The sequence below is a fragment of the Lepisosteus platostomus genome, chromosome 5, assembly GCF_059453375.1.
Source record: "Lepisosteus platostomus isolate fLepPlt1 chromosome 5, fLepPlt1.hap1, whole genome shotgun sequence".
NCBI classification, from domain to species: Eukaryota; Metazoa; Chordata; class Actinopteri; order Semionotiformes; family Lepisosteidae; genus Lepisosteus; species Lepisosteus platostomus.
The window spans coordinates 40,697,616-40,723,918 of record NC_142615.1 but is presented as its reverse complement, the minus strand read 5'-3'; the positions used below and the strand labels follow the sequence as shown (position 1 = coordinate 40,723,918).

Genomic DNA, 26,303 nt, shown 5'->3' with positions numbered 1-26,303 from the left:
AACGCGAAGATCTCCATTATATAACGTAAAATCCCCAAACGCGTTGAGCGAGGTCCGTCTCCTCCAGTCGTGTGTTACCGCGCTGTTTCTGTTCAAACACACAGCTCTGCTAGATGAAGCGGAGCTCAGTTCAGACAGGACGTGTGACCTTGCTCTTGCTGTCAATAACAGTCCGGTCCTAAGGGAGCTCCGATTCTGTAGGTTTATGTTTTTTTAATCACAATTAAATCGCACGTTTTGGAAAACAATTGGTGGGGAAAAACGTGATTTAATAGCGATATCCCTAAAGAAACAGTAGAATGACAAGTTCAATGCTCGAGATATGAATTGTACTTTGAAAACAAGGGTATTTAAAGTCAACCTTAAGGTACGCAGCCTTGATGTACAAAACCCGTATAATCACCGGGCGAGAGAATAATCCAAATCACACCAACAAAAGCCTATCGCTCCTCAGCGAGTTACTGATTAGATTTCTCCACGGAATTTCCCGTCTAGTTTTTAATCTGCATGTGCACTTAGGTGTTGTTTTTAGCTGGATCCCAGCAACGCTCGGGTGAGCGGAAAATGCAGGAAAGTCCGCGTGAGGTGCTCCACAGGTGTCAAAACCACGCGGCCCTGACCTCTGGTTTCAACACGGCTATGAGCTCGGAGGCAGCAGGGCGGCGCGCTTATTTATAGACGCAGGCGAGGGAGGAGAGGTGGCTGTGGTCAAGATCTGCATCTGCTTCAGTTTGCTCACGGTGAATCCCTAAAGCAGCTCGAAGTGGTCCCTGCGAAATCCGGCGAGATCCGGGCGAAATCACGTCCGGTCTGTCAGGCCGACAGGCGACTTGATCAAAGTGATCAAACAGGTGAAGCCGAAACAGAAGACACAAGTGGAACAAGGAACATTTAATACTGCAAGAGCATTTAATATGGAGGACAGGAGGCTCTTCTTTACCCAGAGGGTGATGGGAGTTCAGTTCTGTTTCTGAAGACATCCTTATTTTATTCTGTTGTTTTTTTAAAAGAAAAAAAAACCTCATAGTCCTTATCGGGCATGATTGCTTTAATAAAAAACATATATTTTTACCGTGACCTGTAAGTCGGTCGAAATGACATACCAAAAAAGAAAAAAAAACGAGACTGGCGGATATAAAAACAGGTTTCTCGGAGCATATTTTACAGAATGACATCCACGCATACACACACCTTGTCTCGACACAAAGTACCGTTTGAAAGTGAGAGAACCAGACACTGCCTTTTTGTGCCTTTTTTCTCGAATCTACAATTCCGCTACACCAGATTATTGCGGCTTGACTAACAAAACTATTGTTTTTTAAAACACATAACAATTCTCAGCTTTGTTACACACCCCCACCACCCTTTGTGTAAAGAAGAGCTTCTTGTTCTACCAACAGCAAACACAGAATCAGCAGGACAGGCAAAAACCTGCACACCGATTTTATTCCTTATATATCACTTTGTTTTCTGCCATCAAGGTTCCCAACACTGCTAAGAGGTCACTTTTGTGCAAAACTAAACGCAGTTATAATGGAAATTCGTGCCCTGTAGCAGCTGTGACAGTACTTGTTTGTCTAGTCTTAGCAGCATGTATCAGACAGAAAGCTGTCCTGACTGGAGGAGCTCACCTAGCTGTGTCTGGAGAGAAGCCAGGGTATCGGCTTCAACCACAGGGCTGGGCAGCTTGTTCCCCACCCCCACCGCTCTCTGTGTACAGAAGAGCCTCCTGTCCTGACTGTAGGAGCTCACCCAGCTGTGTCTGGAGAGAAGCCAGGGTATCGACTTCAACAACAGGGCTGAGCAGCTTGTTCCAGATTCAAGCTGTGACCTCCTGGTGCCTTGCAGAAACAAAAAAATCAAAAAGGAAAGACCAGAGCTGGGAGAACCACAGCTGAACCTGTTTTACATGATCGCTTGGTATCAAATGAAACTGAAACACACCTTTTTTTGAATTCACTGCTCACTGGGCTTGCAGAAACTTCCCCATTTGCACTTCCCCAGTTGTTTCCAGTGTCAGGATGCAGTTTTGAAGTCATTTTTTCCACTGCCTGACATCTAAATAAAGCAGCTGCTGCTCAGAGTGAAAGAGACCTCAGAGTGCGCCTCTCCCCAGCTCTCCTGTGAACATCAGCAGTAGTTTTGGTAGTTTTTTTTCCGAAGTCACAGAGCCACTGCTCTGCCCTAAGAATTCTCAGGTTTCGCTAAGAAATCCAATCAACCTTTGCGGAGACCATGTTTATATCGCAGGAAAAAAAAAATCTGGCCCTGGGTGGGCTTGAACCACCAACCTTTCACTTAATAGCCAAATGCACTAACCAATTGCACCACAGAGACTGACTAATGAGGAAAGGGGAGCCCTTCCTATCTCTCACTAGAATTCTGTAAAACCAATCACCCTAAAGGCATTCTAACCTTCCAAAGTGTTGTCGTTCTGTACAGCGCTTTAAAGGTGCTATATAAGATCACGTTTATTGTTATAACTTGGAAGGCTGGAGCACCTGGAGAAAATGCAGGGAGAACATGCAAACTCCACACAGAATGTTCTCCACCCGCTCGTTGGTCCTTGGACCAGGGGAGGCGTGAGGCCACAGCTCGAACCGCCACAGACCTGCGCTGCCCGCAATGCACAGCTACATCAGGGTAGGCGGACAGAACCAAGATGGCCTTAAAGCTTTAACGAGCAGGTCGTGTCCTCCTGTCTCACAAACCTCAGGTAACCCCGACTCATGGGGCCTACAGCCGCATGTTTCCAGCACCCTAACCTCGCACCCTTACCTCTGTGAGAGCAAGAATTCCAACGCTGATGCCATTAAACAATATTTCTGTGACCAAAAATGCAGACACCAGGCCCCTTCACTCAGACAGAGAAACTGGAGCCCCTGTCTTTTCCTAGGCGCAGCGCGGTCAGCGTTAGGCAGCTCGGGTTTCAACCAGAACTAAGAGGCGTGGATGGACATCACCTCTGTGACAGCGCCCCTGCACTGGCTGCCCTGCGGCTTTCAGAACAGGACTGAAAACCCTACTGCTCTCCTTTCAGCATGACTCCTATTGAGACTCTAGGCGGCTGTTTGAGTGACTGCTGTCTTCAGACTCTGGCCTGCGTTCACTTTCAGGGAGACTGCCACAAACACTGGGAGACGCCAAGAGACACTGGAAGACCCCGAGAGACACTGGGAGACACTGAGAGACACTAGGAGATCCTGAGAGACACAGAGATACCCTGGGAGACGCCGAGAGACACTGGGAGACCCCGAGAGACACTGGGAGATGCTGAGAGACACTGAGATACCCTGGGAGATGCCGAGAGACACCGGGAGATGCTGGGAGACACCGGGAGATGCTGAGAGACACTGAGATACGCTGGGAGACGCCGAGAGACGCTGGGAGATGCCGAGAGACCCGAGAGACACTGAGATACCCTGGGAGACCCTGAGAGACACTGCGAGATGCTGAGAGACACTGAGACACTCTGAGAGACACTGGGAGACTCTGGTGGACTCTGAGATAGAGGCAGTGGGAGACACTGGGAGACTCTGAGAGACACTGGGAGGCTCTGGTAGACTCTGAGAGAGAGAGGCAGTGGGAGACACTGGGAGACAGTGGGAAGCACTGGGAGAATTGGAGAGACAGTGGGAGACACGGAGAGGCACTGGGAGACATTCTGCTCTGTTGCCCCAAGCCTGTGGAATGATCTCTTAGGTCTCCCCAGGTCTCGCCAGTCAGTCAGCTCTTAAACATTCACTTCCAGACTCCAGCCGTTATCCCTGTCTGGCTCTCCTGACGTGTGTGAGCCCGTGCCCTGGGGAGGGGAGGCATCTGATAAAGCAATTGTTAGCATTCGGAGAGCTGCAGGGCAAGACTGCAGGGGAGGAGCTACTGTGGGGCTCACTATCGGGGATGCAGCTGTGCTGGTCTCCCTTCACCACAAATTCATGCCCAGGGGTGAAAAAAAAAAACATCCGTTTCTCCCATCCTCTTGATTTCTTCCAAAACATGTCGTTTTTGCCTCCTGTTTTACTTCCCTTCTTGGTCTGAGACGCAGTCACTGAGCTTTCAGGACTCAGCTGGCCGCCCACTGTCGGAAAGTGTGAAAAGAGTTGCTTCCGGGTCAGGGCTCAGGCCCACTGACCACAGCCTGGATGTAGAAACCGGACACAGGCAGACCTGGCTGTCCAGAGAGGACAGGCTCAGTGACCACAGCCTGGACATAGAAACTGGACACAGGCAGACCCGGCTGTCCAGAGAGGTGCACTTCCTGCTACACTTTACTGCCATCCCAGAAAAACTTTGGGACTAGACAAACATTCTTCTCCAAAATATATCTAATCCCAGAATTCCAGTTAATAACACTGATGAAAACAGGTTAACACTCTAATACATATTAATTCCCTGTGCAGAAGTGAAGAAGGCTCCACAGCCAGCCAGGTCAGGATGTTCTGTTTTACACAAAGGGTGGTGGGGGTGGGGAACAAGCTGGCCAGCTGCGTTGCTGACAGAGTTTGTGAGTTGGAGTTAGGTGTACGGTAAGTGACTTTGTTTCTTGACCAGTGGAATTGAAGAAATGTAACAGTTTAATTAAAATATATATTGTAACACATACGGCCGAAATTACAGGTTATGCGAGGCTGGGCTCAACTGGCTCCGGAGGCGATCTGAGGTGTGAACACCCACGTGAACACAAATATAAATATGCCAGGGAAGGTTCCTATTATACGAAATTATTTTTGATCATTAGTTTCACTTTAATTTCTATGGTTTCGCGAGACAGCTGGGAAAAACAGTCACCATATTCTCACACTGGTGATCTTTCCCTGACCTCAGTAACAAGATGCCCTCTGTACAAGACAACAAGAAACTCATCTGCACTATGTAGGTATTTCCCGCAAGCCAATGAACCCACCAGCAAGAGACTGGGACTGTAGGAGGAAACCCCAGTGAACACAAACATGCAAACTCCACACAGACAGTCCCCCAGGAACTGAAGTCAGGCAGTGATGTTAACCACTGCACTACCCTGCCACTAAGGTGTAACAGGTTTAAAAGGCTGAAAACAAGACTTAATATTGTGTGTATTTATGCTCTCTGTAGAGCAGTTACAGTTTACAGCTCTGTGCTCACTACTATGTCAGCTGATAAAAACAGAACCATTGAGGTGTTGAAGTTGTATGGTGCATGTTAGTTTATTTCATTTCAGCCTTTGTCGGAACACTCTAATACACTTTAAGATCTTTAAGTAGAGATCCTAATAATTTGGGGGTTTCAGTGGTCTGGACCTGTAGTGTCATTTGAGTGAAAATGAAGAAAGTATTTAATGTCTTCTCTCACACTGGAGAATCGCTGATTGTAAAACAGGAGGGAGCTGTACTGACAGGTTAAATTGGTGTTATTTTGTCTAACAACAAACAATTTCCAAATAAAGAAAACAACAAAAGTGAAATGTCAGTACATCATTTATGCTTGCTAAAATATACAGTTTGTCACATTTGATTGTGATTTCCTTTATTAGATATTTTAGTTAGAAGCAGTAAGTATCCCATTTGTCAGTACAGGAGCAGAAGAAAGGTTTGTCACCAATTTCAATGTATTGTGTTTCTATTGCAATATCTTATTTTTTTCCTATTTTAATCTGTTTCCGTTAATCACACACCAGAGGATTTAAGAATGTATCAGCACAGTAAACATAAGAATTTACCTACACAGAGAACCCGACCCCTGATGTAGTACGAGAGCAGATGCCGAGATTTCCTGTGGACATAGACACACACCCACAGCTTCAAAATACAGCATGAAATTCCTCAGCCAAACTCTGAATGACTTTTCACAAACAGCAAAACAAATGTCAGAATAAAGTTTAAAGATGAAACCAATTTCAGGTTAAAATAAAACTCAATAGTTGCAGAAATCTGCAGTTATTCATTAACTGTTCAGTGTCTAAATGTCTGTTGAGTGAGAGCTGTCTGCGACATTCTAGTACTAAAATAATTTTACTGGGAGACAGTTCTCTTTTTGGAACCTCAATCCTAAATCAATCTGAAGGCCATATGTTACCATATCTTACCCAGAGAGCTTCTCATCTGTTCATTAATAACCAGATTTGTTACAGATGAGCATGATGATATGATATGAGGACCTGTAAGACTGACTTGATCCGTAGGTGAGCTCCTGAAAGGATCGATTCATAATCCCACTGAATCAGGTTGAACATCGGTGTCCCTGAATACCTAAATATTTACACTGATGTGGGTTTGCTGCTCATCTCTCAGGATTGCTTTCTTTGTGCTTCTGTCCCAGTCTTCAGGGAATCTACTCAGATCTTTTAATTTCATTCCAGATTCCTACTCGATCATTATCCTAAAAGTACAGATGAACCATTTCCAGCAGGACTGTTTGTTTGATATCACTTAATTTTTACACCATTGCAGGTGTCAGTTTATACAAAAAGACATTTATATGAAAAGTTCATCTTTAAAATTTGTTTTAATGGTACTTTTTTCTTTTTCATTTGTAAAGTTACATCAGATTATTCAGTGCAGAGCTCTTTTCAATTGTTTTCCACTCATTGGGAATTTCACCATGACCTTCAAATTTATACTTTAATTTCTCCTCCAGCTGTGACCTGAAAGCACAGATGAACCATTTCCAGTAGGACTGCTCGCTGTTATCTGGGGTGATGCTCCACCTGCTGTAAGGTTCACCTGCTGCTCTGTAGGTCTTATAGGGAACAGTTTCAGTAGATTTCCAAGTAGGATAGAAACTCTTGTCACTGCTGACTGAGGTGGTACAAATATCAACATAAAATATATCTGTCCCACGGAAATGCCAGCCAGCCAGAGCAGAAGGACGATGAAACTGGACACTGTGGTCAGTCTCATGGCCAGGGATGGTGTTTGTGCAGATGGCCTTACAGAAGGGACACTGTTCCCAACAGCCACTGAGCGCCTCACACAGAATCTCATCAGGTCTGCGTCTGAACATCTTTAAGTCAAGGTCAGGTTTGCTGCTGCTTTCGTTCTGAAGACTTTTCAGTAGCTCATCAAGTGATCTGGCCATCGTTTCTCTGAGGAACTGCAGGTCTGTGATGTCTTCCTTTTCAATGTTTCTGAAGTCCTGTCTGGGGAGCACCATGTGATCACTGAGTGCTGCACAGAACTCATCCAGCCACAAGGTGGCGCCACCATGTCTCTCTCTTACAGCAGCAGTGACAGTAGTCTTCACTGTTAAAACCTGCTGTACTAGGTCACTCAGATTGGTGTTTAACATCCTTCTCAGTTGATCACTGTTGTCTTCACAGTATCTCTCAACACTCTCCCTTATAAACCTCTCAAAATAATCCTTTGGATAGTTAATATATTCCATATAGGAGGCAAAGTCCTCCTGCTCAGCGAGATGTCTCAGAATGTGGTTTTCCAGGTTGGATCTGTTACCACTGAAAGCAGGGTAGTTAGATTTCATTTCATCTGTGATCTGGATACAGGTCTTATCACACACCCCCTGCTGGATCGCAGGTTTGAGGCATCTGCATAGAAAATCTACAAAGAATGTGACAGATGAGGCTCCTTTACAGAAGCTCTTAAAACAGTTGAGGTACTGATCCCTCTTACTCTCGAGGTAAGTCAGAGGATCGTTGGCTCTCCTGAAGGCTGTGTGTATTTTCTCAAACCGTGGTACTGCTGTGGTGCACAGATAGACAGACAGTTCAAACTTGTACTCCTTTGTGAGTATATTTTGCTCTGTAGACTTTTCATAATCAGTTATGTTAGTTTTTATCAGCCCCAGGATTTCATGGATGAAGTTGTCATTGAAATCAGCTTTCTCCTCTTCTCTCCTGTCTATGTATTTATTAACAGCTCTCTGTATTTCCTGAGTGAGTTCATTCCCATGAGATTCCCACTGTGGGTCTTGAAAAGTAACTGTATTCCATACAGATCTTGTCCAGCTTTGTTTGATGTGTTTTTTCTTATTAAACTGGAACATCTTCTCTCTGTTCACAATCTTGTTGAGGACATCTCCCTGGTTCTTGAATTTCTCCAGCAGGATGTTCTGCACTGTGGCTCTGATGTCCAGCTGTTCCTCAGGGGGCAGCTCTGAGGACACTCTGATTACCCAGTTCTCCCAGAGTCTGTCAAACTCCTCCTCCACTTCCTCATCACTGAGCTTCTGCTCCTTCAGTCTGGACGCCAGGTCTTTGCTCATTTTAATCAGTTCTGCTTCATATTCTGATTTCTTCCTGTCCAGCTCCGATCGGCATTTCTTCAGTCTGATCAGTTCATTGCTCTGCTTTCTGGTTTCTTCAATGAGCTCATTCCTCAGGCTCTCAAACCTTTTATCAACATTCACCTTCCACTTAATCAAGATCTCCTGGTATTTTTCTTCTTTAAAATACTTCTCTATTTCAGCTGTCAGAGTTCTGTAGATCTCATGAAATTCTCTCCTCAGATCTGACAGTGTCACAGCCTGAACTATATTATTGATGATTTGGTTGCTCAGTCTGTTCTGTACCTCTAGGGCTCGTTTCCTCATCTTCCACGACCACTCTCCGTACCTGTCCTCCAGTTTACTGTAAACCATCATTTCCAGGGTGTTTCTGAAGCTGAAGACAAAGTTCTCCCCCAGCAGTGCGTTCCAGAGATCTTTGATCCGTAATTTAAACTCTGACAGTGAGGGAAACTTCACTCCTGGCTGCCACTGAGCGACACTGAGGAGCTTCGTCTTCAGCTCCTGGACGTTCTGGCTGTAGGAGGGGTTGGGAGGAGCCATCGGAGGGTCTCCTTCCAGAAGGTTTTTGAAGTAGAAAACCTGTGAGTCCACATCAAACTGGATAATGTCACTGAAGCCGGTAACTTCACAGCCTTCCTCTTTGGCAGCAATGCGGGACATTTCATCCAGTTTCTCCTGAAGACGCCTCCTTCCCTCCATATTCTTGCTGTTTGCTGAAGATTCTGCCACATTCTGATGCACAAAAACACAACTTGGTTTGATCTGAACAGACTTCATTCTCAGAAATGCCTGGACGCAGATTTGGAGAATATCCTGCATTTCAGAGGGATTCTCTCCCATGATGTTGATCACAGTCATGTCACCAATCCCGATAATAAACGTTGCTAATTCATTGTCGTGACTCAGTGTGGTTTTATTACTGAGCTCTGGTGACCGAAGCCCCTCTGTGTCCACCACCAGGACAAAGTCATACTGCAGCTGGGCTCTGACCTCCTCACTCACTCTCACTAACTGCATGAACACTCCCCTGGTGCACCTTCCTGCACTTACTGTGAACTGCAGCCCGAACATCGTGTTCAGCAGAGTGGACTTTCCCGAGCTCTGGACTCCAAGCACAGAGAGGACAAACACCTTTCTGTCTCCAAGTCTCTCAGTGAGCTTGTCCAGGACGGCCTCAATCCACACCAGAGGCACATGGGCAGCATCTCCGTCCATCAGCTCCAGCGGATGTCCTGAAATCAGCATCTCTGCTCCAACAGCAGGAAGGACACTGACAAACTGTCTGTACTCTTCTAGACCATCTCCTTCTGATTGAACAGCCTCATAGAGCTGAGCGGTTTCTCTCATGAGGTGTTGGAGTCCGAGAGTTGCAGCACTAATCTGTCCAGATATGGTGTTCAGTTCCTTCTGCAGTTTCATTTCCTGCTCCTTGTCCTTACTCTTGTCTTTCAGTCTCAGTTTTGTCCAAGTGGAGTGGTATTTCTCCTGAAGCTCACTCAGCGTGTTTGCAGTCAGTTCATCTAGATACATCCCCAGCCAGTGCAGCATGAACAGTTTAGTGTCTTGTGGATCTGCAGAAGCTAAACACTCCAGGAAGGATCTCATGAAGTCATGGAGAGGGAAAGCTCTCTTTAGCTGCTCAAGGCGGAGGGCTCTTTTCTCAGCCCTGATATTGCTCACCTGCTGTTCAATACTTGTGTTCACTCTGCTGTTCAGACGATACTGTTCTTTGTCCTTCAGACACCACTTGTGCCACAGCTCCCCCTGCAGAGGCAACAGAGTCTCTTTCAGGGTTGATAATCTCTCCTCTTTCAACAGGTGCAGCAAAACCTGGGCCTTTTCCTTCCCTTCTGTACAGAATTCACTGTCTTCATCCACCCTGAACTGCTGTCGTCTCGCTGCCTGTAAGTATGTCTGCAGGCTGGAGCTCTTGTTCACAGTGGAGACGCAGTGATTGACGTGTAATACTATCTCATCAGTCAGATCAGCTTCGTTCCTGTTCTTGGCAGCCAGTCTCACCTTGGTTGGATTGTTTCCTTGTGGGACTTTACTCAGGCCAGCAAACAGACAGATCAGGGGGGCAGGAGAGTTGAAAATAGCGTCAGCTGTCTTCTTCTCTTCTCCCTCCAGTGGAGACTCTGGGATCAGAAGCACATTGACAGTGCTGACCTCCTGGAGAAACTGCAGCTGCTCGGGGTGTTTGCTGGCGTCGCCGTGAAGGTTCAGGAAAGCCACACAGCTGTCGAACACGTCGTCCTTCCTGCCTCCTGGGCAGTACCAGGCGATCTCCACCACCCCGTCCATGAGCAGGCGGTGTGGGGAGCTGCCCCTGCAGTGCCGGTGGAAAAACACACTGTGTCTCTTGGGGCTGACGACGCTGTTCAGGATCTGGGATTTGGAGACGGAGGACGATCCCAGCCTGATGAAGGACACAGTTGGCACTGGAGTGTTGAACATGTCCCTGCAGTTGTGTTTCACAGAGCTGCTTCTCTCTGAGGGCTCCTTACTGCACCAGGACCTCTTGACCTGCCTCAGAGCCCACAGAGGGAGCTCCACTGCCCCAGTCCAGGGGCTGGGCACCAGGAGGGGTAAGGCGAACTGACAGGTGGAGAACTTGGTGTAGAGGTACTGCCTCAGGAAGTCATCAGAGTAGTGGAACACAGCCATGTGGAGGTCCATGGGGTGAATGTGAGTCTTGTGTTTCTTTTCCTTCTCAACGTCTTCCTCGCCAATACTGAAGAAGCCAAAACTGCTTTTTTCAGGACCACTAGAACACTGCACTGTGGTGGCACTGTTTTCCTTACAGTCAGTATCCGGAACTTTAAGAACAAAAAAACGGACACTGTAGTCCAGCATCATGAGCTTGTACAGATAGTGGAAACAGAGCTGGCTCTCCTCTCTGGGATTGTTCACACTTTGTGAGGCACTATCTATGACAAAAATATGTTTTTTTTGCTGTTTAAGGCACAGGTACTTTAGACCCAGTTTCTGAAGCAAATTCATAAAATCTTCTCGTTCCTTGCTGTTTGCCAAGTGTGTCAACTGCAGTTCAAGTCGTTTCCAGTCCTGATATACATCTGCACATGTGATTGCTGAGGAGACTTCAGGGATCATTTTCCCCTTTAGCTGTGATTTTATCAACTGTAGTCGCCTCTCCTTATCCTTTGAGGTGACTGACTGTTTGTTTTTTGATGCAGTCAGAGCTGTGAGCACTAAGTGGGCCTGAGCTCTTATAGGATGTTGCCCTTTCAGTAAGCAGTATTTGTCATAAGCCTTCTGGAGCTCATTCTCTAAAAAGTCAATGTCTTTCCAGTCCAGAGGGTGACTGAAACTGTTGTTCTTCAAGCTGTATCCTACAGATGTGATGACCGAAAGTACCAGCAGCTCTGCTTCTCCCTCATTGTTCTGTGTTAAAGTCTGTCGCAGGGAGTTCAGGGAGAAGGCAATAGCACAGGTGGCTTTGATCTTGGCCTCACGCACAGTTACAGAGTCACTGAGTGCTAATGTAGAATCTGCTAGTTCCTCTTTAGTTTCCCTCAGGATTTCCGCCAGTTCAGAGAACTCGGAAACAGAGACAACTTTGAATATTTCATCCTCAGCCTGGTAGGCCCACTCCATGATTTCAGCTCTGTTTGGGACATTTTTCACTGTGTACAGGTGAGGCTCTATGAGAAAGCGCATCATCCTTCTCAGATTTACAGCTTCCTCATGTTTGTGCTTTTTAACAACTTTCAGTAAAACATCTTGCATGACCCTGTTAGAGAGACAGGTCTGAAACCAGATTCTGTGGGACCCTGTTGTTTCTCTCAGTTTACTCTTGAACTGCAGCAGTTCAGTCAGAACCTGTTCACTGTTGGACACAGTCCAGTTCTTCACTGTCTGAATCAGCTCCTCAGCCTCTCTCTGTGCCGAGAGCTCCCTCTCTCCTGACATCAGGTCTGCGTCCTGCCCTGTGATCCTTCTGTAGGCCTCCAGCAGGCTGCTGCTCAGTCTGAAAGGGTCTGTGAAGTCTTGAGTGTGAGCAGACAGGATGATGTCCCACACAGGAATCAGCCTGGTTCCTCTGTCTATCACCTGCCAGGTCCTGTTGCTGCTGACCAGAGCACACTTCCACTGCAGGTGATTGTGTGTTTTAGCAGGACCCCCAGTTTTAGAGACAGAGAGATTCACTCTGCTCATCTGGGTCTCACTGTAGTTCCCAGTAAAGTGTCCTTTCAGCTCTGATGCAGACATGCTCACTCCAGCTGAACAGGATGTGGTTAATCCACAGTATCCATGACCAACATAGATATTTAGAGCTTCAGATGTCAGGCTGTTCATCCCTGTGAGATCATTGCTGCTGAAACCCTCACCATAGGCCTTCCACCAGAACACCCCACCAAAGTGAACAGGACCCTGGTAAGCATGGGTGCCAAATCTCTTAAAAAAACTATCCATTGTGTTTATTAACATAGGGAACATGTCATCTTCTTCACTCTTTAACAGTGCCGTTTCTATATCTCGGAGGTCTCTCATGGCAGCACCTGAGAACTTCAGTCTATTCATCTCAAAAAAGCTGGATGCCAGTGGTACATAGTTGTACTTTGTTTTCCATATGCATGGGTGTGCAGATGGGGGTTCCTCCTTGTCTGTAGAGTGTGATAGACCTACTGTGTTTGCAGCAGAGAAGCCCTTGAATTCACCTTTTACTGAACTTTTAAAAGAGTAACCAAGCTTTTCCATGACATTCTGGAAAAGGGCCTGTGATTTATTGGATGAAAACTCCTCCTGCTCGTAAAGGGAGCTGTGCTGGGCTCCACGCAGTGAGAAGCCCTCAGGAACCTCAATGAGCTGCTCTCTCTTCTCCAGCATGTTCTCCAGAGCCCCAGTGCAGTAGACTCCCTCCAGAGCCAGGCCCCCAGACGCACTTCTTAACACCTCCTCATCAGGAAGGTTCCCAGGAGGAGAGATGAACGATTCTTCCAGGATGCCGAGCTGTTGGTGCAGCTTATTTACCAGCTCTTTGAGGGATTGTCTAGCCGGTACCCAGAACTCCTGAGGGAGGTCAAGAGCTGAACGAATCTTATCTTTCAGCGATTTCACCTGGGTGGGGTTTTCTTTATCTTTCGCTAAAAGTTCCTGAAGCTGTGTTAGGTCCCGTCTCGCCTGCTGTGTTCTCTTTCTGAAGGACTTCTGTGGGTTTATTAAGACAGAAGAAAAAAAGTAAATTGTCTAGGTATAGCAAACGGAACGAGTTTCTGGGTGATAATTAACAATCCAACATGCTAAGATATTTTCCATCCAGGTTACATTCCAAAAAAGTCCATGTAAAGTATATAAGGAAATGATGTAAGAAAGGGAGTTTTTTTATTCAATAGAAACACATTAAAACAGGGATGTTGACACTTAACATTCAGGATGACTTGACATAGAAATCCTTATAGAGAAGCTACGTATAGTACGTAACAAGTACTTACAATGGAGAGAAACAATCTTGTTTAGGTTGAAAGTGATTAACGTGCACAAACGTGGTGTACTGGCTATAAGTGCACACTGAGGCATACTGGGAGGAAGGAAGAGGATTGTGGGAAGGATGTTGGGACAATAAGCTGTGTAACATCACCCACAACAAAGCATTCCAGCACCATGGTTTACATGTTTTTGTCTAGTATGTTTGACAAACCTAATTAACAAACCTTAATTAATTAGTTAATTAACTGATTAATTAACCTAATTTCTGTCACTAATCCGCCGCTAATAAATTCATTTTTTAATAAATAAATTACTGAGAACATGTCAAATAAAAAAAATGATTCATTTAATTGTTATTTTTGTGGTCTCAATTCGTGGTCTAATTTACAAAATGCTTTTTTACACTTTTTTGCTAGACATCTCTAAGCCAAAGCTATGGACGGAAGCACAGGTGAGTCATCGAGGGGCGGAGTCAAGGGTATTCAGGAGAGCCACAAATCACCGAATTGGCTACAGCTGGAGACACACCTTCTATGTAAGTGGTTCCTGAGGCAGTCAAGGTCGCCGTTCCACCAACCCTCAAGGTTTTATAAAGTATAGTAGGATAACATCGATGGCAGTCGTTTTCCCATGTTCGGGATGCAGGTAAGCAAGTTAATGAGCCCACCTGGCCAACCAGAATTGACCGAGAGAGGCGATTACCACTGCTGCCTGGGATTACAGTGTAAGCCCCCCTTGCCAAGCTACCTAAATAAAAGAGGGCTCTTCCTCAAATGACCAATGTATTAAATTATCGCACCCTATGATACACGAGGGGTTTGTTCCTCAAGTCTTTAAGTGACTCAAATCTCCCATACGTTGAGAGGCAACCCTTTTCTAGCCGAGTGTGAATACATTCTGTAGAAAGAATTGTACTAATAAAATTGCTGTGTTCCTCCCCCAGCTGGGCTTGCAAGTGAGCAAAGAGACCTGAGAGTAGAACTGCTAATTCACCAGGGTGTACTGTCCTTTAATGGTGAACAGGAGTGTGCAGATCACACGATTGGGGGGGTGGGGGTAGAGAGAGAACATCTCTTTCTAAAAAGCTAGCAAAACAAGCTAGCATTCCACGATGGAGATAAAATGATCAAAAAGAAAGAAATGTCCACTGTTTATATAGTTGGGGGGAAATGAAAACTTTTCTTAAAAACCCTACAATTAACCACCAAACTCAGCATTTTATGATTCTAACTTATTTACCTTTTTATGAAATTTCTAATAACTTTAAATGACCCTACACTGCACTGCTACTGTTAAACGCAAAATAAAAATCCCATTAAATTATAAAAATAACTGTGGCCCATTATGGTAATTTCCTTTTGCTAAATTAATTTGGTAATTTAAATTAAATACTTAAGAACTTAAATATCTGTGCGTCATGAGTTGATTTTTTTCTTGCATATTGTCTTTTTACTTCTTGCTTTACTCTTGTTGTTTACTTTGTGGACTGCATTGCATATGTTAGAGATATTGATTGCTACTTCAAAGTGTCACTATTGCAAGATTTAAAGCAACAAGGGTGAACACCACCGAAAAGTACAAGGGTTTGAATGCTTTGGCAAAGAACTATACCTTTTGTTCTTAAAATAAAATGCCATAGTTTGGATAATTAATTTAGAAAAGGTATATATTACTTCCAATTATATTAAAGAACAGCCACAGGATATATATATAAAATATGTGTACTCACTCCTGAAAGCTCTGTTCTAGTTTCTGTTTTAAGTGGCACTCTGATTTCTATCTTTGGAAATGCCTCAGGTTCTCCTGTCTTTGGTGATCTCTCTGGAGCCTCTGCCTCTGATGATTCCTGAGGTTCTTCTCCCTCTGGGGAACCCCTGGGTTCTCTTTTCTCGGCTAATCCATCATCTTTTGTTTCTGATCCCTCAGGTTCCTCTCCCTCTGGTGATCCACCAGAATAAGCCTTCTTTACTGATCCCTCGAGTTCCTCTCCCTCTGGTGATCCCTCAAATTCATTTTTTTCCGGTGATGCATCAGAGCCCTCTTTCTTTGCCAATCCTTTAAGCTTCTCTTCCTCTGGTGATCCCTGAAAGTCTATCTGTAGCGATGGCTCACATCTGCCTTTTTCTTCTTTCAGTGATGTTTTCCTAGGCTGTAGTTTTTTCTGTGTCACTTTCATTGTTTGTTTCACCCTAAAAGACAATCAGTACAATTTAAGAAATAACTCATTTTTGTTGAATGTAAAATACAGAAAAGTATCGGGGTTTCACACAAACAGTAAGTAAGCAATTAAAATAAAAATCTATGAATTATTATCTATGAATTATTTAAAATGGACAGCTTCTTATTTGCTAACTGTCCATAATAATTCTCAATCATGCTATCAATATAGCGCTTTTCTGGACACTCCACTCAAAACACTTTACAGGTAATCCCTCCACCCCCACCAGTGTGCAGCCCCACATGGATGATGCTCCAGTCCTCTCACACACACCAGCTTTCAGTGGGGAGGAGAGCAGAGTGATGAAGCCAGTTCAGAGAAGATGGTTGTTAGGAGGCCATGATGGGTAAAGGCCAGGGGGAAATTTGGCCAGGACATCAGGGTAACACCCCTACTCTTTTCAAGAAAAACCCGGGATTTTTAAAGACCACTGTTTTATATCTAAGGACTAACACCTCTTCCAGCAGCAGCCTTAGTTTTTCTCAGGAGTCTCCCCTCCAGGTACTGGCCAGGCTCACACCTGCTGGGCTCCAGTGGGGCTGCCAGTTGTTAGTTCTAGGGTCATATAGCTGCTGACATAATATGAGTATTACACTAAGAAAACAAAAAAAAACATTTATTGAATCTACAGTTTCAGCACAAGTGCCACATAGAGATGTGTTTTGAGCAATAGAAAGCAGTAGAAAGTGGTAGCTGGAAAGGGCTTCCCACTGATGTGCGTTTTCACATGCATTCTAGATGGCACTTATCAGTTCTGAGAATAAGTAGGCTTTGTCCTGGGAACAGCGCCTGAGGAGCGGGACTTGGGAGAACCGGACTGAAGGTAAGGGGGCAGTGGCTGTGAGGCGGCCATTTCTCTTTCGTGTCTGTGTTAGTGCGGGTGCAGCACTGTAACCCCCCTGTCCCTGTGTGTACCTTTCCCCGGTTCTGGTTAATAAATGTGTTGTTCAACCCCTTTTCCCGAGTCCTACGCCTGCTCCACTCCGTACCGTACCCCACGGTCGTCACAACATATATATATATATTGTAACGCTTACGGCCGACAGTGAGTGTGTAAGAGCTGGCTTACCAGAGCAGGTGACGTCACCGCCCTTCCCTGTGATAGCAGGACCACAGCCGCTGGGCTAGGGGGAGATCTCTCTTTAGCTCACCGGGCTGGGTCCCTGTTGAGTGACGCCGGAGGCCTGGGTTTGAGTCCCTGACGGTGGGGGGCCGACCTGATGCGGCAGCGGGCGAGGGCGCCCACCTGAACCTGGTTGCATTACCATATTTTATACTGCATTTGCTATGTATATAGTTTGAGTAGGTAGCTGCGTCAGCATGTGTAGGTCCCAAAGGAACAAGTAAAGGTTTATTCACACCGAAGACGGCTCCACAGCCAAACGTTCTTTTCTTCTCTTTTCGGCCTTTACTTGTTCCTTTGCCTATTATATATATCGTACACACACACAGCACGTACAAGTGTTACCTTTTGGCTTCGTTCATTATTCTCTCCTGCGGGCTCATTCGCACATTCCGCTGTCGGCCTGTACAACAAGAACAGCGTCGCTTGAAACGTTTTTTTTTTATTTATGCATAAATAATAACAAAAATCACAATACAAGCAAGAGTACATATGACATTTCAAGACAAAAACATCGTCAGGGGTACATATGACAAAATAAATTCAAATTATGAAAAAAGTTTCAACAAATTAAAAATAACGTCCGCACCGCTTTCCTAGTTTTACATTTTGAAATACTCTGCAGATACTTCTTTACATCCATTTTAAAGTGTTCTAACAAAGGATTTTTCCCAGACCACTTTATTTTATGTATAGGATAACGTAACATTATAATAATTAAATTTACTACAAATTATATTTTAGTATTGTCTTCGATGGGGCTGAAACTTATGGAAGCCCATTTCCGCCAGGTAGTAAAAAACACACGCTATGGTGTCTCACAATTGCGGCTTTGTATCTCAGAGTTCTGACTTTATATCTCGCAATTGCGACTTTATATTGAAGAATTACGACTTCATACCTCAGAATTGCAACTGAAAAATTCAGAATTACGCCTTTATATCTCGCGATTGCGACTTAAAATCTCATATTTGCGACTTCGAAATAGCTCATATTTCAATGTCTGTCCTTTTGTTATTGTAACGGATTCGGGTTCTAGGGCTTGTGCTCTCGTCGCTCCCACCCTAGTTCGTGCCTCACTGCATTGGCTCGAACCCAGGTCGCAAAAAGTCGCAATTGCGAGATAAAAAGTCGGAATTCTGAGATTTTAATTCATAATCGCGAAATATAAAGTCGAAATTCTGAATTTTTCAGTCGCAATTCTGAGATATGAAGTCTCAAAATTGTGAGATACCATAGCGTGTGTTTTTTTTACTCCCTGGCAGAAATGGGCTTCCATCCAAAGGAAACTTAACATTTTTTTCTTCAAAACAAATATCAGTATTGGTCTCTTTTTTAATATAAGTCTGCAACTTAGTCCAGAAAGTTTTTTACCCTGGGACATAACCAAAATAATTGCTGAATACTTTCAGGGCCACTGTCACAAAAAACACATTTATAATCTTAATGTGAAATGTGCTGTAGCACAATACAGACCACTGAAGACATTACAGGGGGTCAAGAAGAGCTACTTCCTCGCAGTGAACTCTGGGCAACGTCTCTGACGGCAAAAAGCTCTTCAAATCGAACTTACCATGCAATGCTTACCAGTAATGAATTGTACTCCGCAAGAAGAAAATAACCTAGGGGTCTTTCAAGAACCTACAGGTCCATGTACCCTGCAAATCAATGTGGAAGGCCTAACTAGAGCCAAATGCGTGGTCATCAACCACCTGGCTCAAGAGCATAACGCTCAAGTGATCCTTCTTCAAGAGACTCACACCAAAGACGACAGCAATATCAAGATATATGGCTACCACCTCATAGGTGCCATCCATCATGCGCACCATGGAGTGGCTACCCTAGTAAAACTTGACAAAAATGCAAAGCATGTAGCCCAATCACCGGACGAAGATACTACACAGTGGATTGCTATTGAAATAGAAGGTTTTACTATTGTTAACATCTACAAACCACCTAGTACCCAGTTGTTCTCCAGTCTTCCAAGCTACACGCATCCTGTCATCTATGCTGGTGATTTCAGTTGTCAACACACCAACTGGGGCTATCGAAAGAACACACCAGAAGGTGAGGCCCTAGCCAACCGGGCATCCATTCAAGGTTTAACTCTGCTGTTTGATAAGAAACAAGCCAACATGTTCTTCTCTGCAAGGTGGCAAAGTGGAACAAACCCAGACTTGGTGTTTTTCAGCCCAACAAACAACCACATGCCTTCACCACAGCGCTCAGTGCTGAGCAGATTTCCAAACTCGCAGCACAGACCAGTAGTCACGTTCCATCCAGGACTTGTGACATCAACTCCAAGTCGTCCATCCGCTTGCTGGAACTTCCGAAAAGCAAATTGGACTGAATTCACCAAAGAAACCAGTTCCTTTCCGCTTAAACTCCCAGATCCAAACTCAACTGATGTTAACGACTCGTACTCAAGGTTCTGCAATATGATTATCTCCACATCTAACAATCATATCCCAAGAGGTTTCCGAAAGACCTACATTCCCGGCTGGGACAAAGAATGTACAAACTTAGCCTCTGAACTTGAGTCAGCAACCACAAACAGAAAGAGTGCAATCCATCGGTTTGGCTCTAATAGAATACCTGGACAACAAAAGGAAACAAGAGTGGACCAACACGGTCTCTGAAATAGACATGAAGACCTCCAGTAGAAGAGCCTGACAAACCATCAACCGACTGACCGGCCAAAGCCACAAAGCCACAAACCCAAAACCAGGTCAAAGCCGAAGACGTCGCAAAGGTGCTTGTTGACAGTGGCAAACCAACCCACATAGACAAGCAGTTTGCCAGGAAAGTTAAACAAGAGATTCATGACAGCTGGCGAGCCAGCTCAGCAGATGATAACAGTCACAGCAGCTTCACCTATCCTGAACTGATTGCAGCGATTTCCACCCTCAGGGCAGGGAAAGCTCCAGGACCTGACCACCTGCACCCTGAACAGCTTACCCACCCCTCTGCACCTGCCTTAGAATGGCTACTAGCATTTTTCAACAATTGCCTATTACTAAACAAAATGCCTAAGATCTGGAGAATAGCAAAAGTCATTGCTATTCTTAACCCAAACAAACCACCTGAGGATCCAAAAAGGCCAATCAGCCTCCTCTGCATCACCTTCAAGCTTGTGGAAAGGCTAATATACAACAGAATAAGCTCTATCGTAGACCCACAGCTCCCAAATGAACAAGCAGGTTTCAGGCCAAATAGATCAACAACCGACCAGGTCTGCTGTATGGTTGATGATATCGAACAATGCTTCCAAGAAAAAAAGAAAGCCGCTGTTGTTCTTGTGGACTTAACAGCAGCTTATGACACAGTCTGGCATAAAGGACTCATACTCAAACTGCTTCGTACCATCCCAAACAAGAAAATGGTCCTCTTTATCCAAGAACTAATCTCTAACAGATCATTGACCTTAACACTGTGTCACGGAAGTCCAAAGGGACTAACCGTGGGGAGCAGGAGAGCGGAAAAAGACCCATATGCGTAGCGGCGAGACGGGAAAAAGGCCCGGGCTCATAGTGCAAAGAGTTCAGGAATGCCGTATAGAAACCTATGCCCTCAGGGAGCGGACGTGGGGCGCCCTGGTGCTAGGCGGGTCTCAGGACATCCGAACGTCAATGCTGAGCGAGGACAGGGTGCAAGACCCGGAAATATATAGCCCAAGGGAAAGAGAGGGACAGGAAGGACAGCAGACCGGAAACTAGGGACAGGACAGAGAAGGAGTGACACACTGGGCAATGACACCTCCAGGAAATTTTACCTTAAGAACGGCATCCTGCAAGGCTCGGTGCTGGCGCCAATGCTGTTTAACATCTACACAGCTGACCTGCCATGTACAACTGCCAAAAAGTACATATACGCAGACGACATTGCTACTATACATTGCTCCACAGACATCAAAGCAATAGAAACTACACTATCGAATGACCTGAACAAGCTGAACTGCTACTTCAAAGACTGGAGGTTAAAACTTAGCATTGCCAAGACAGTGAGCAGCATTTCCCACCTCGCCAATCACCTTGCTAACATAACAATCAACGTCAAGTGCGAAGACAAAACTATTCCATTTGAGAAAAGCCCGAAATATCTAGGAGTTGTCCTTGACCGCTCACTGACCTTCAAGCAACATCTCAAACAGCAGCAAAAATCCAAGCAAGGAACAACCTCCTGCAAAGACTAGCTGGCACTAGCAAATTTCACCGTCTTACGCACCTCTGTGCTTTCTCTAGCCTTCTCGGTAGCTGAGTACTGCTCTCCTGCCTGGCACAACAGCAGCCACACGAAGAAGGTAGACACAGCCCTGAGCAACAGTATGCGCATTATCATTGGGTGCATTAGACCTATGCCCACTGAAATGCTACCGATTCTCAGCGGCATCTCTCCACCTAACCTTCGCAGAGAAGCAAGTTGCATCACCCTTGCACTGAAAGCCTCGGATGACTCCAACCACCTGCTGCACGATGCCATCTGCAAGCGGAACACCACGATCCTCCGACTAGAAAACCGGCACTCACCTTCTAACACAATGAGGCGCCTCATGAAAGAAGCAAGCAACGACCAGGGGAACGATTTACACAAACCGGGGTGATCTTACAGTTGTGTACACCCGTTCCACAGTTGCTCAGCGGCTGTGGCTCCACACACACTAGCTGGGTGTTGTTGTACCACCATGCCAGGCGAGGGCGCCATAATAATAATAATATAATAATAATAATAACATAGCGCTTTTGTGGACACTACACTCAAAGCTCTTTCCAGGTCATGGGGATCCCACTACCGCCACCAGTGTGCAGCTCTTTACAGGTCCTGGGGATCCCACAACCGCCACCAGTGTGCAGCTCTTGACAGGTCATGGGGATCCCACTACCGCCACCAGTGTGCAGCTCTTTACAGGTCCTGGGGATCCCACTACCGCCACCAGTGTGCAGCTCTTTACAGGTCCTGGGGATCCCACTACCGCCACCAGTGTGCAGCTCTTTACAGGTCCTGGGGATCCCACTACCACCACCAGTGTGCAGCTCTTTACAGGTCATGGGGATCTCACTACCGCCACCAGTGTGCAGCTCTTTACAGGTCATGGGGATCCCACTACCGCCACCAGTGTGCAGCTCTTTACAGGTCATGGGGATCCCACTACCGCCACCAGTGTGCAGCCCCACCTGGGTGATGCTCCAGTCCGCTCCCCACACACCAGCTCTCAGTGGGGAGGAGAGCAGAGTGATGAAGCCAGTTCAGAGAGGGGGGTTATTAGGAGGCCATGATGGGTAAAGACCAGGGGGAAATTTGTCCAGGACACCGGAGTAACACCCCTACTCTTTACCAGAAACACCCTGGGATTGTTAATGAGCACAGAGAGTCAGGACCTCTAAAGAATGCCACCTTTTTAACGTATAGTGTCTCTGTCACTATACTGGGGCATTAGGACTGACACAGACTGCAATGTGAGCGCCCCCTACTGGCCCCACTGACACCTTTCCCAGCACCAACCTTAGCTTTTCCTAGGAGTCTCCCATCCAGGTACTGACCAGGCTCACACCTGGTGAGCTCCAGTGGGTTGCCTCTTGTGAGATTGCAGGGTGGCTGCTTGCTAGTAGCTAGGAAGGCTTTAATGCTAGGGGTTCTGTGAAAGAGAACATTCCCTTGCTGGGGAGCTAAATAAATAAATGGCTTCTCAAAGCACTCTACAGTAAAAAATATATATATATACACAATGAAAGGAGACAGCAGAATTACATAATTACACTCAGGGTTTGGAATACAGTGGGAAAACAAGGCAATTCAATGAAAGCCCTTCTAAAGAAGAAGTGACTCTCTGATATCCTTAGGGATAGACTTCCAGAGTTTTGGGGTAGAGCAGAAGAAGATCCTGTCACCCATAGAGTGTAGACAGGCTTGGTGGACAGACAGAAGACCGGAATTGGATGAACGAAGGTTGTAAGGGTGGGAGTAGGGCGATAATAGCTCATACAGGTACTGAGGTGCCAAACCATGTAAAACCTTATACTGAACCTGTAGGTGCACATGAGGAATTTGAAGTGGACATGAAACCTGACAGGAATCCAGTGTGAGTGCTCCAGGATAGGAGTAATGTAATCATTTGCACGCAAACTAGTCAGGATTCTAGCTGCCGAATTCTGAATCTACTGGAGTTTGTTCAATGTGGATTTAGATACCCCAGTGAGTAGAGAATTACAGCAGTCAATTTGGGAGAAGACAAACGTGTTGATCAGTTTTTTCAGCAACGGTTAACAACAACATAAAATGTAGTCTGGTGATGTTTCCAAGACAAAGAATCATGTTTTCAAGTTATTTCGCACAAGTGGTTCAAACATCAAGCCTGGATGAAATATCACCCCCAAGTTTTTCAAATTAGATCGGCTGGAACTATTCTCTATGATACTGTCCCAGTACTGCCAGATCTCTAGATCCATTTACTCTGCTCAATATGTCAAACATTGTATATTTTTGAAACTTTAGGGTGTTACTTTAGGAAACAATTGTGAATAAATGCTTCTAGGGGAGAAGAAAGGACTTTTTAAAAAGAATTCTGAAGTGAATTCCTTTCTTACCAGTCCATAGGATCCTCTTTAGCCACGCTAATGAGACCAGCACTGTTAATAGCAGAGCTGCCAGCTCCCAGTAGGCCATGGCTTGGGGGTGACTGGACCTGTGTGTCCGCTGTACTGTTGAAGTGGCTGGGTGATACCTGATGGAGAGTGAACAGAAATGATACAGAAAATTCTGCATGAAGACAGGACCTGGAATGATTGTCTTTATCCTTCCAAAACATGTGAAATAAAAAAAATTAATGAAGCAAAGCAATTAATAAATTAATTAATGAATTAATGAATTAATGAAGCAAAGCAATAAGTTGGAGTTTTTGTGCATACTCTGATGTGTATTAATGATTGCCGATAGGTTATGTAAGCTTTCTTCATTTTCTGGACAGAAAAAAGAAAAAAGTACAAATAAAATGGCAAATTAAAGGACAGCTTAGAACCCCCCCCCCCCCTCCCCAAAGTCTCTGGATGCTCATTTGAATGAAAACTGTTTGTAAATATTAGATCAGGTCTTTACATTGTCAAGTGAGGAGAAAAAAAAGGTGTTTATTTTCCCAAGCTCATATGAATTTGTTTCGTTCTTCTATCATTGCACTTGGAATTAAGATTTCTAATAATCTGTGTGTGTGTTGACCAATGCAGCTTGGGTCTCTCTCTAAATCCTGCGAAATGTGGCTAAAGAGGCCCTCTCTGATGAGAGACATCATAAAGCTGTATCAACGCTGAACATTGTATTTGTCACAATCGCAACCCCTCCTCTTAAGGCACTCCAACCCTTCCTTGTTTTATGTCCCGCACCTGTTCCCTGTTCCAACCACCTCTTTACAGTTCCCCCTTAAAAGCCAGACGCTGACGCTAATCCGGGCTCTGCATTGATTCACCAATCATGCGAGCCTGGGACCTGGATGCGCCTGGCTCTGTTATGGTTTTAATTTCTGTTTCTGTTCCCGTTTCCCCTGCCGGTCCCGACCCGGTTCTGGATTTTAATCATCTGTCTCGGATGGATCGCCTGGCCTTGGACTTTTTGCGCCATTTTGACTCATCTCCGGATCATTTGCCCCTACCACCAGCACTCCTTTGGCACGCCCCCACAGTCTTCATTCCCGTATCCTGCATGGCTATTTCCCAGTGTTTCCTCATTCTACCCTGGATCGTGTTGGCTGCATAGGGTACAGAAAGAATGCTTCCCTGACAGTATTATTAATATATATCATGATATATTGTGCAGATAGGGATAGAGCCAGTCTAATGGATCATCCCCATAATTCTATTACATCCTGTTTTTTATACATGTTTTTGGTGTCACGTCATGTCATTTACCAAACCGCTTTCTACCATATGGCGTCGTGGGAAGCCGGAGCCTACCTGGCCAGCAACGAGCGCAAGGTAGGGTACACCCTGGATTGGACCCTAGTCCATCGCAGGGCAAGTGTAAGCCAACCACACATGGGGACAATTTTGGAGGCCACAATACAGACCGAGGTGGGGGGCAATTTGGCCTGGACACCGGGATAACTCCCTACTCTTCTCGAGAAAAGCCCGGGGATCTTTAATGAACGCTGAGAGTGAGGACCTCGGTTTAACCTCTCATCCGAAAGATGGCGTCCACTACAGTATAGTGTCCCCTGCCATTATACTGGAGCATTAGGACTCCCACAGACCGCAGAGTGGGCACCCCCCGCTGGTCCCAAGGAGTGGATGTTGTGTGAAGAGTTTCGGAACAAGTGACTCGAATGTTGAGAGTGGAGAAGAGTCTGAGAGACTGTTAGTTTTTGGAAAACGACTTTGTGGTTTGTTTGGTGAGGCCAGTAAGCAGTGTGACGCGATAGTACAAACCTGCAAGAGGTTTAGACAGAAGCACAGGTTTTTGTTTTTTGGGCATTGGGTTTTGGGATTTTGTGTTCTGTGCACCCTATATAAACTGCACTTCTTAAAACATGACGCACACCCTTGAAATCTTATCTGTTGAAATCCATCATAGAAACATGTTTTTCTTATTCCAGACATAAAACAGTCTTAAAATCACCATAAAATGAGTGCTAAAGATCTCCGTCATATCTCACATTCCATTTAATTCAGGTCATTTGCATACTTTTTACTTCACCTGTAACCTGTGCTTTTAAGTTTCATTCAGAATGGATTTTCTGTGGAAACCTAGTTGTGAAAATCAGTTTTTTTTGGTCTTGACAAGCATCATAAAATCATCTCTAAATAAAAGGTCTCTTGGTCACTGTTCTTGTTCAGCTTTTTTTTAAAAACTTGATATAAACCATGCTTTTTTAAAAGCCCTTTTTGGAATACTTTGTGTAAACCAGTGTTTTGTTCTAAACATAAATTAGTCACAATTTACTTCATTAAAGAAATCTGTTACATTTTTTTTTAAAACCCAACCTTTAATCTGATTTTTTTAAAGAATTACATTGAATGTATGTTTTTGGAAACCTGGTTTTTGATCTAGACAGAAAATAATCTAAAAAGAAAACCACCATAAAAGTTTTGATGCTCAAATTCAAGCACTTTTTACTTCTTCACACATTGTAAAACTATTAGCACAGCCCCAACTGAAACAGACACATAACAAAATGGATTTTCTATCTAGTATAATCTATATTTTTCTAGAATAGTAATTGAAAAGAGCTTCACAAACCTCAATAAGACGATCAGCAGAGAGCTGGATGTATCTATGCTGTCCGTTTTCACGATCGAGGACTGGAATGAA

General features: G+C 45.0%; 1 protein-coding gene across 1 annotated transcript; it reads right to left on the bottom strand.

The window, feature by feature from the left end:
* Positions 1-5,485: 5,485 nt before the first annotated feature.
* LOC148666551 (interferon-induced very large GTPase 1-like) lies at positions 5,486-26,303 on the bottom strand. The gene is made up of 5 exons (XM_088631742.1): positions 26,232-26,303; positions 23,594-23,730; positions 17,358-17,415; positions 15,401-15,860; positions 5,486-13,392 (listed from the first exon to the last, which is right to left on the bottom strand). The coding sequence occupies exons 2-5, from the start codon at positions 23,670-23,672 to the stop codon at positions 6,514-6,516; spliced, it is 7,476 nt and encodes a 2,491-aa protein (XP_088487868.1). The 5' UTR covers positions 23,673-23,730; positions 26,232-26,303; the 3' UTR covers positions 5,486-6,513.

Coding starts and splice junctions, on each gene's coding strand:
- LOC148666551 (XM_088631742.1), bottom strand. CDS start 23,672: ATGGCCTACTGGGAGCTGGCAGCTCTGCTATTAACAGTGCTGGTCTCA. Junction 17,416..23,593: donor AAAGAGGATCCTATGGACTG/GTAAGAAAGGAA, acceptor CTTGTTGTACAG/GCCGACAGCGGAATGTGCGA. Junction 13,393..15,400: donor CTAGAACAGAGCTTTCAGGA/GTGAGTACACAT, acceptor ATAAACCCACAG/AAGTCCTTCAGAAAGAGAAC.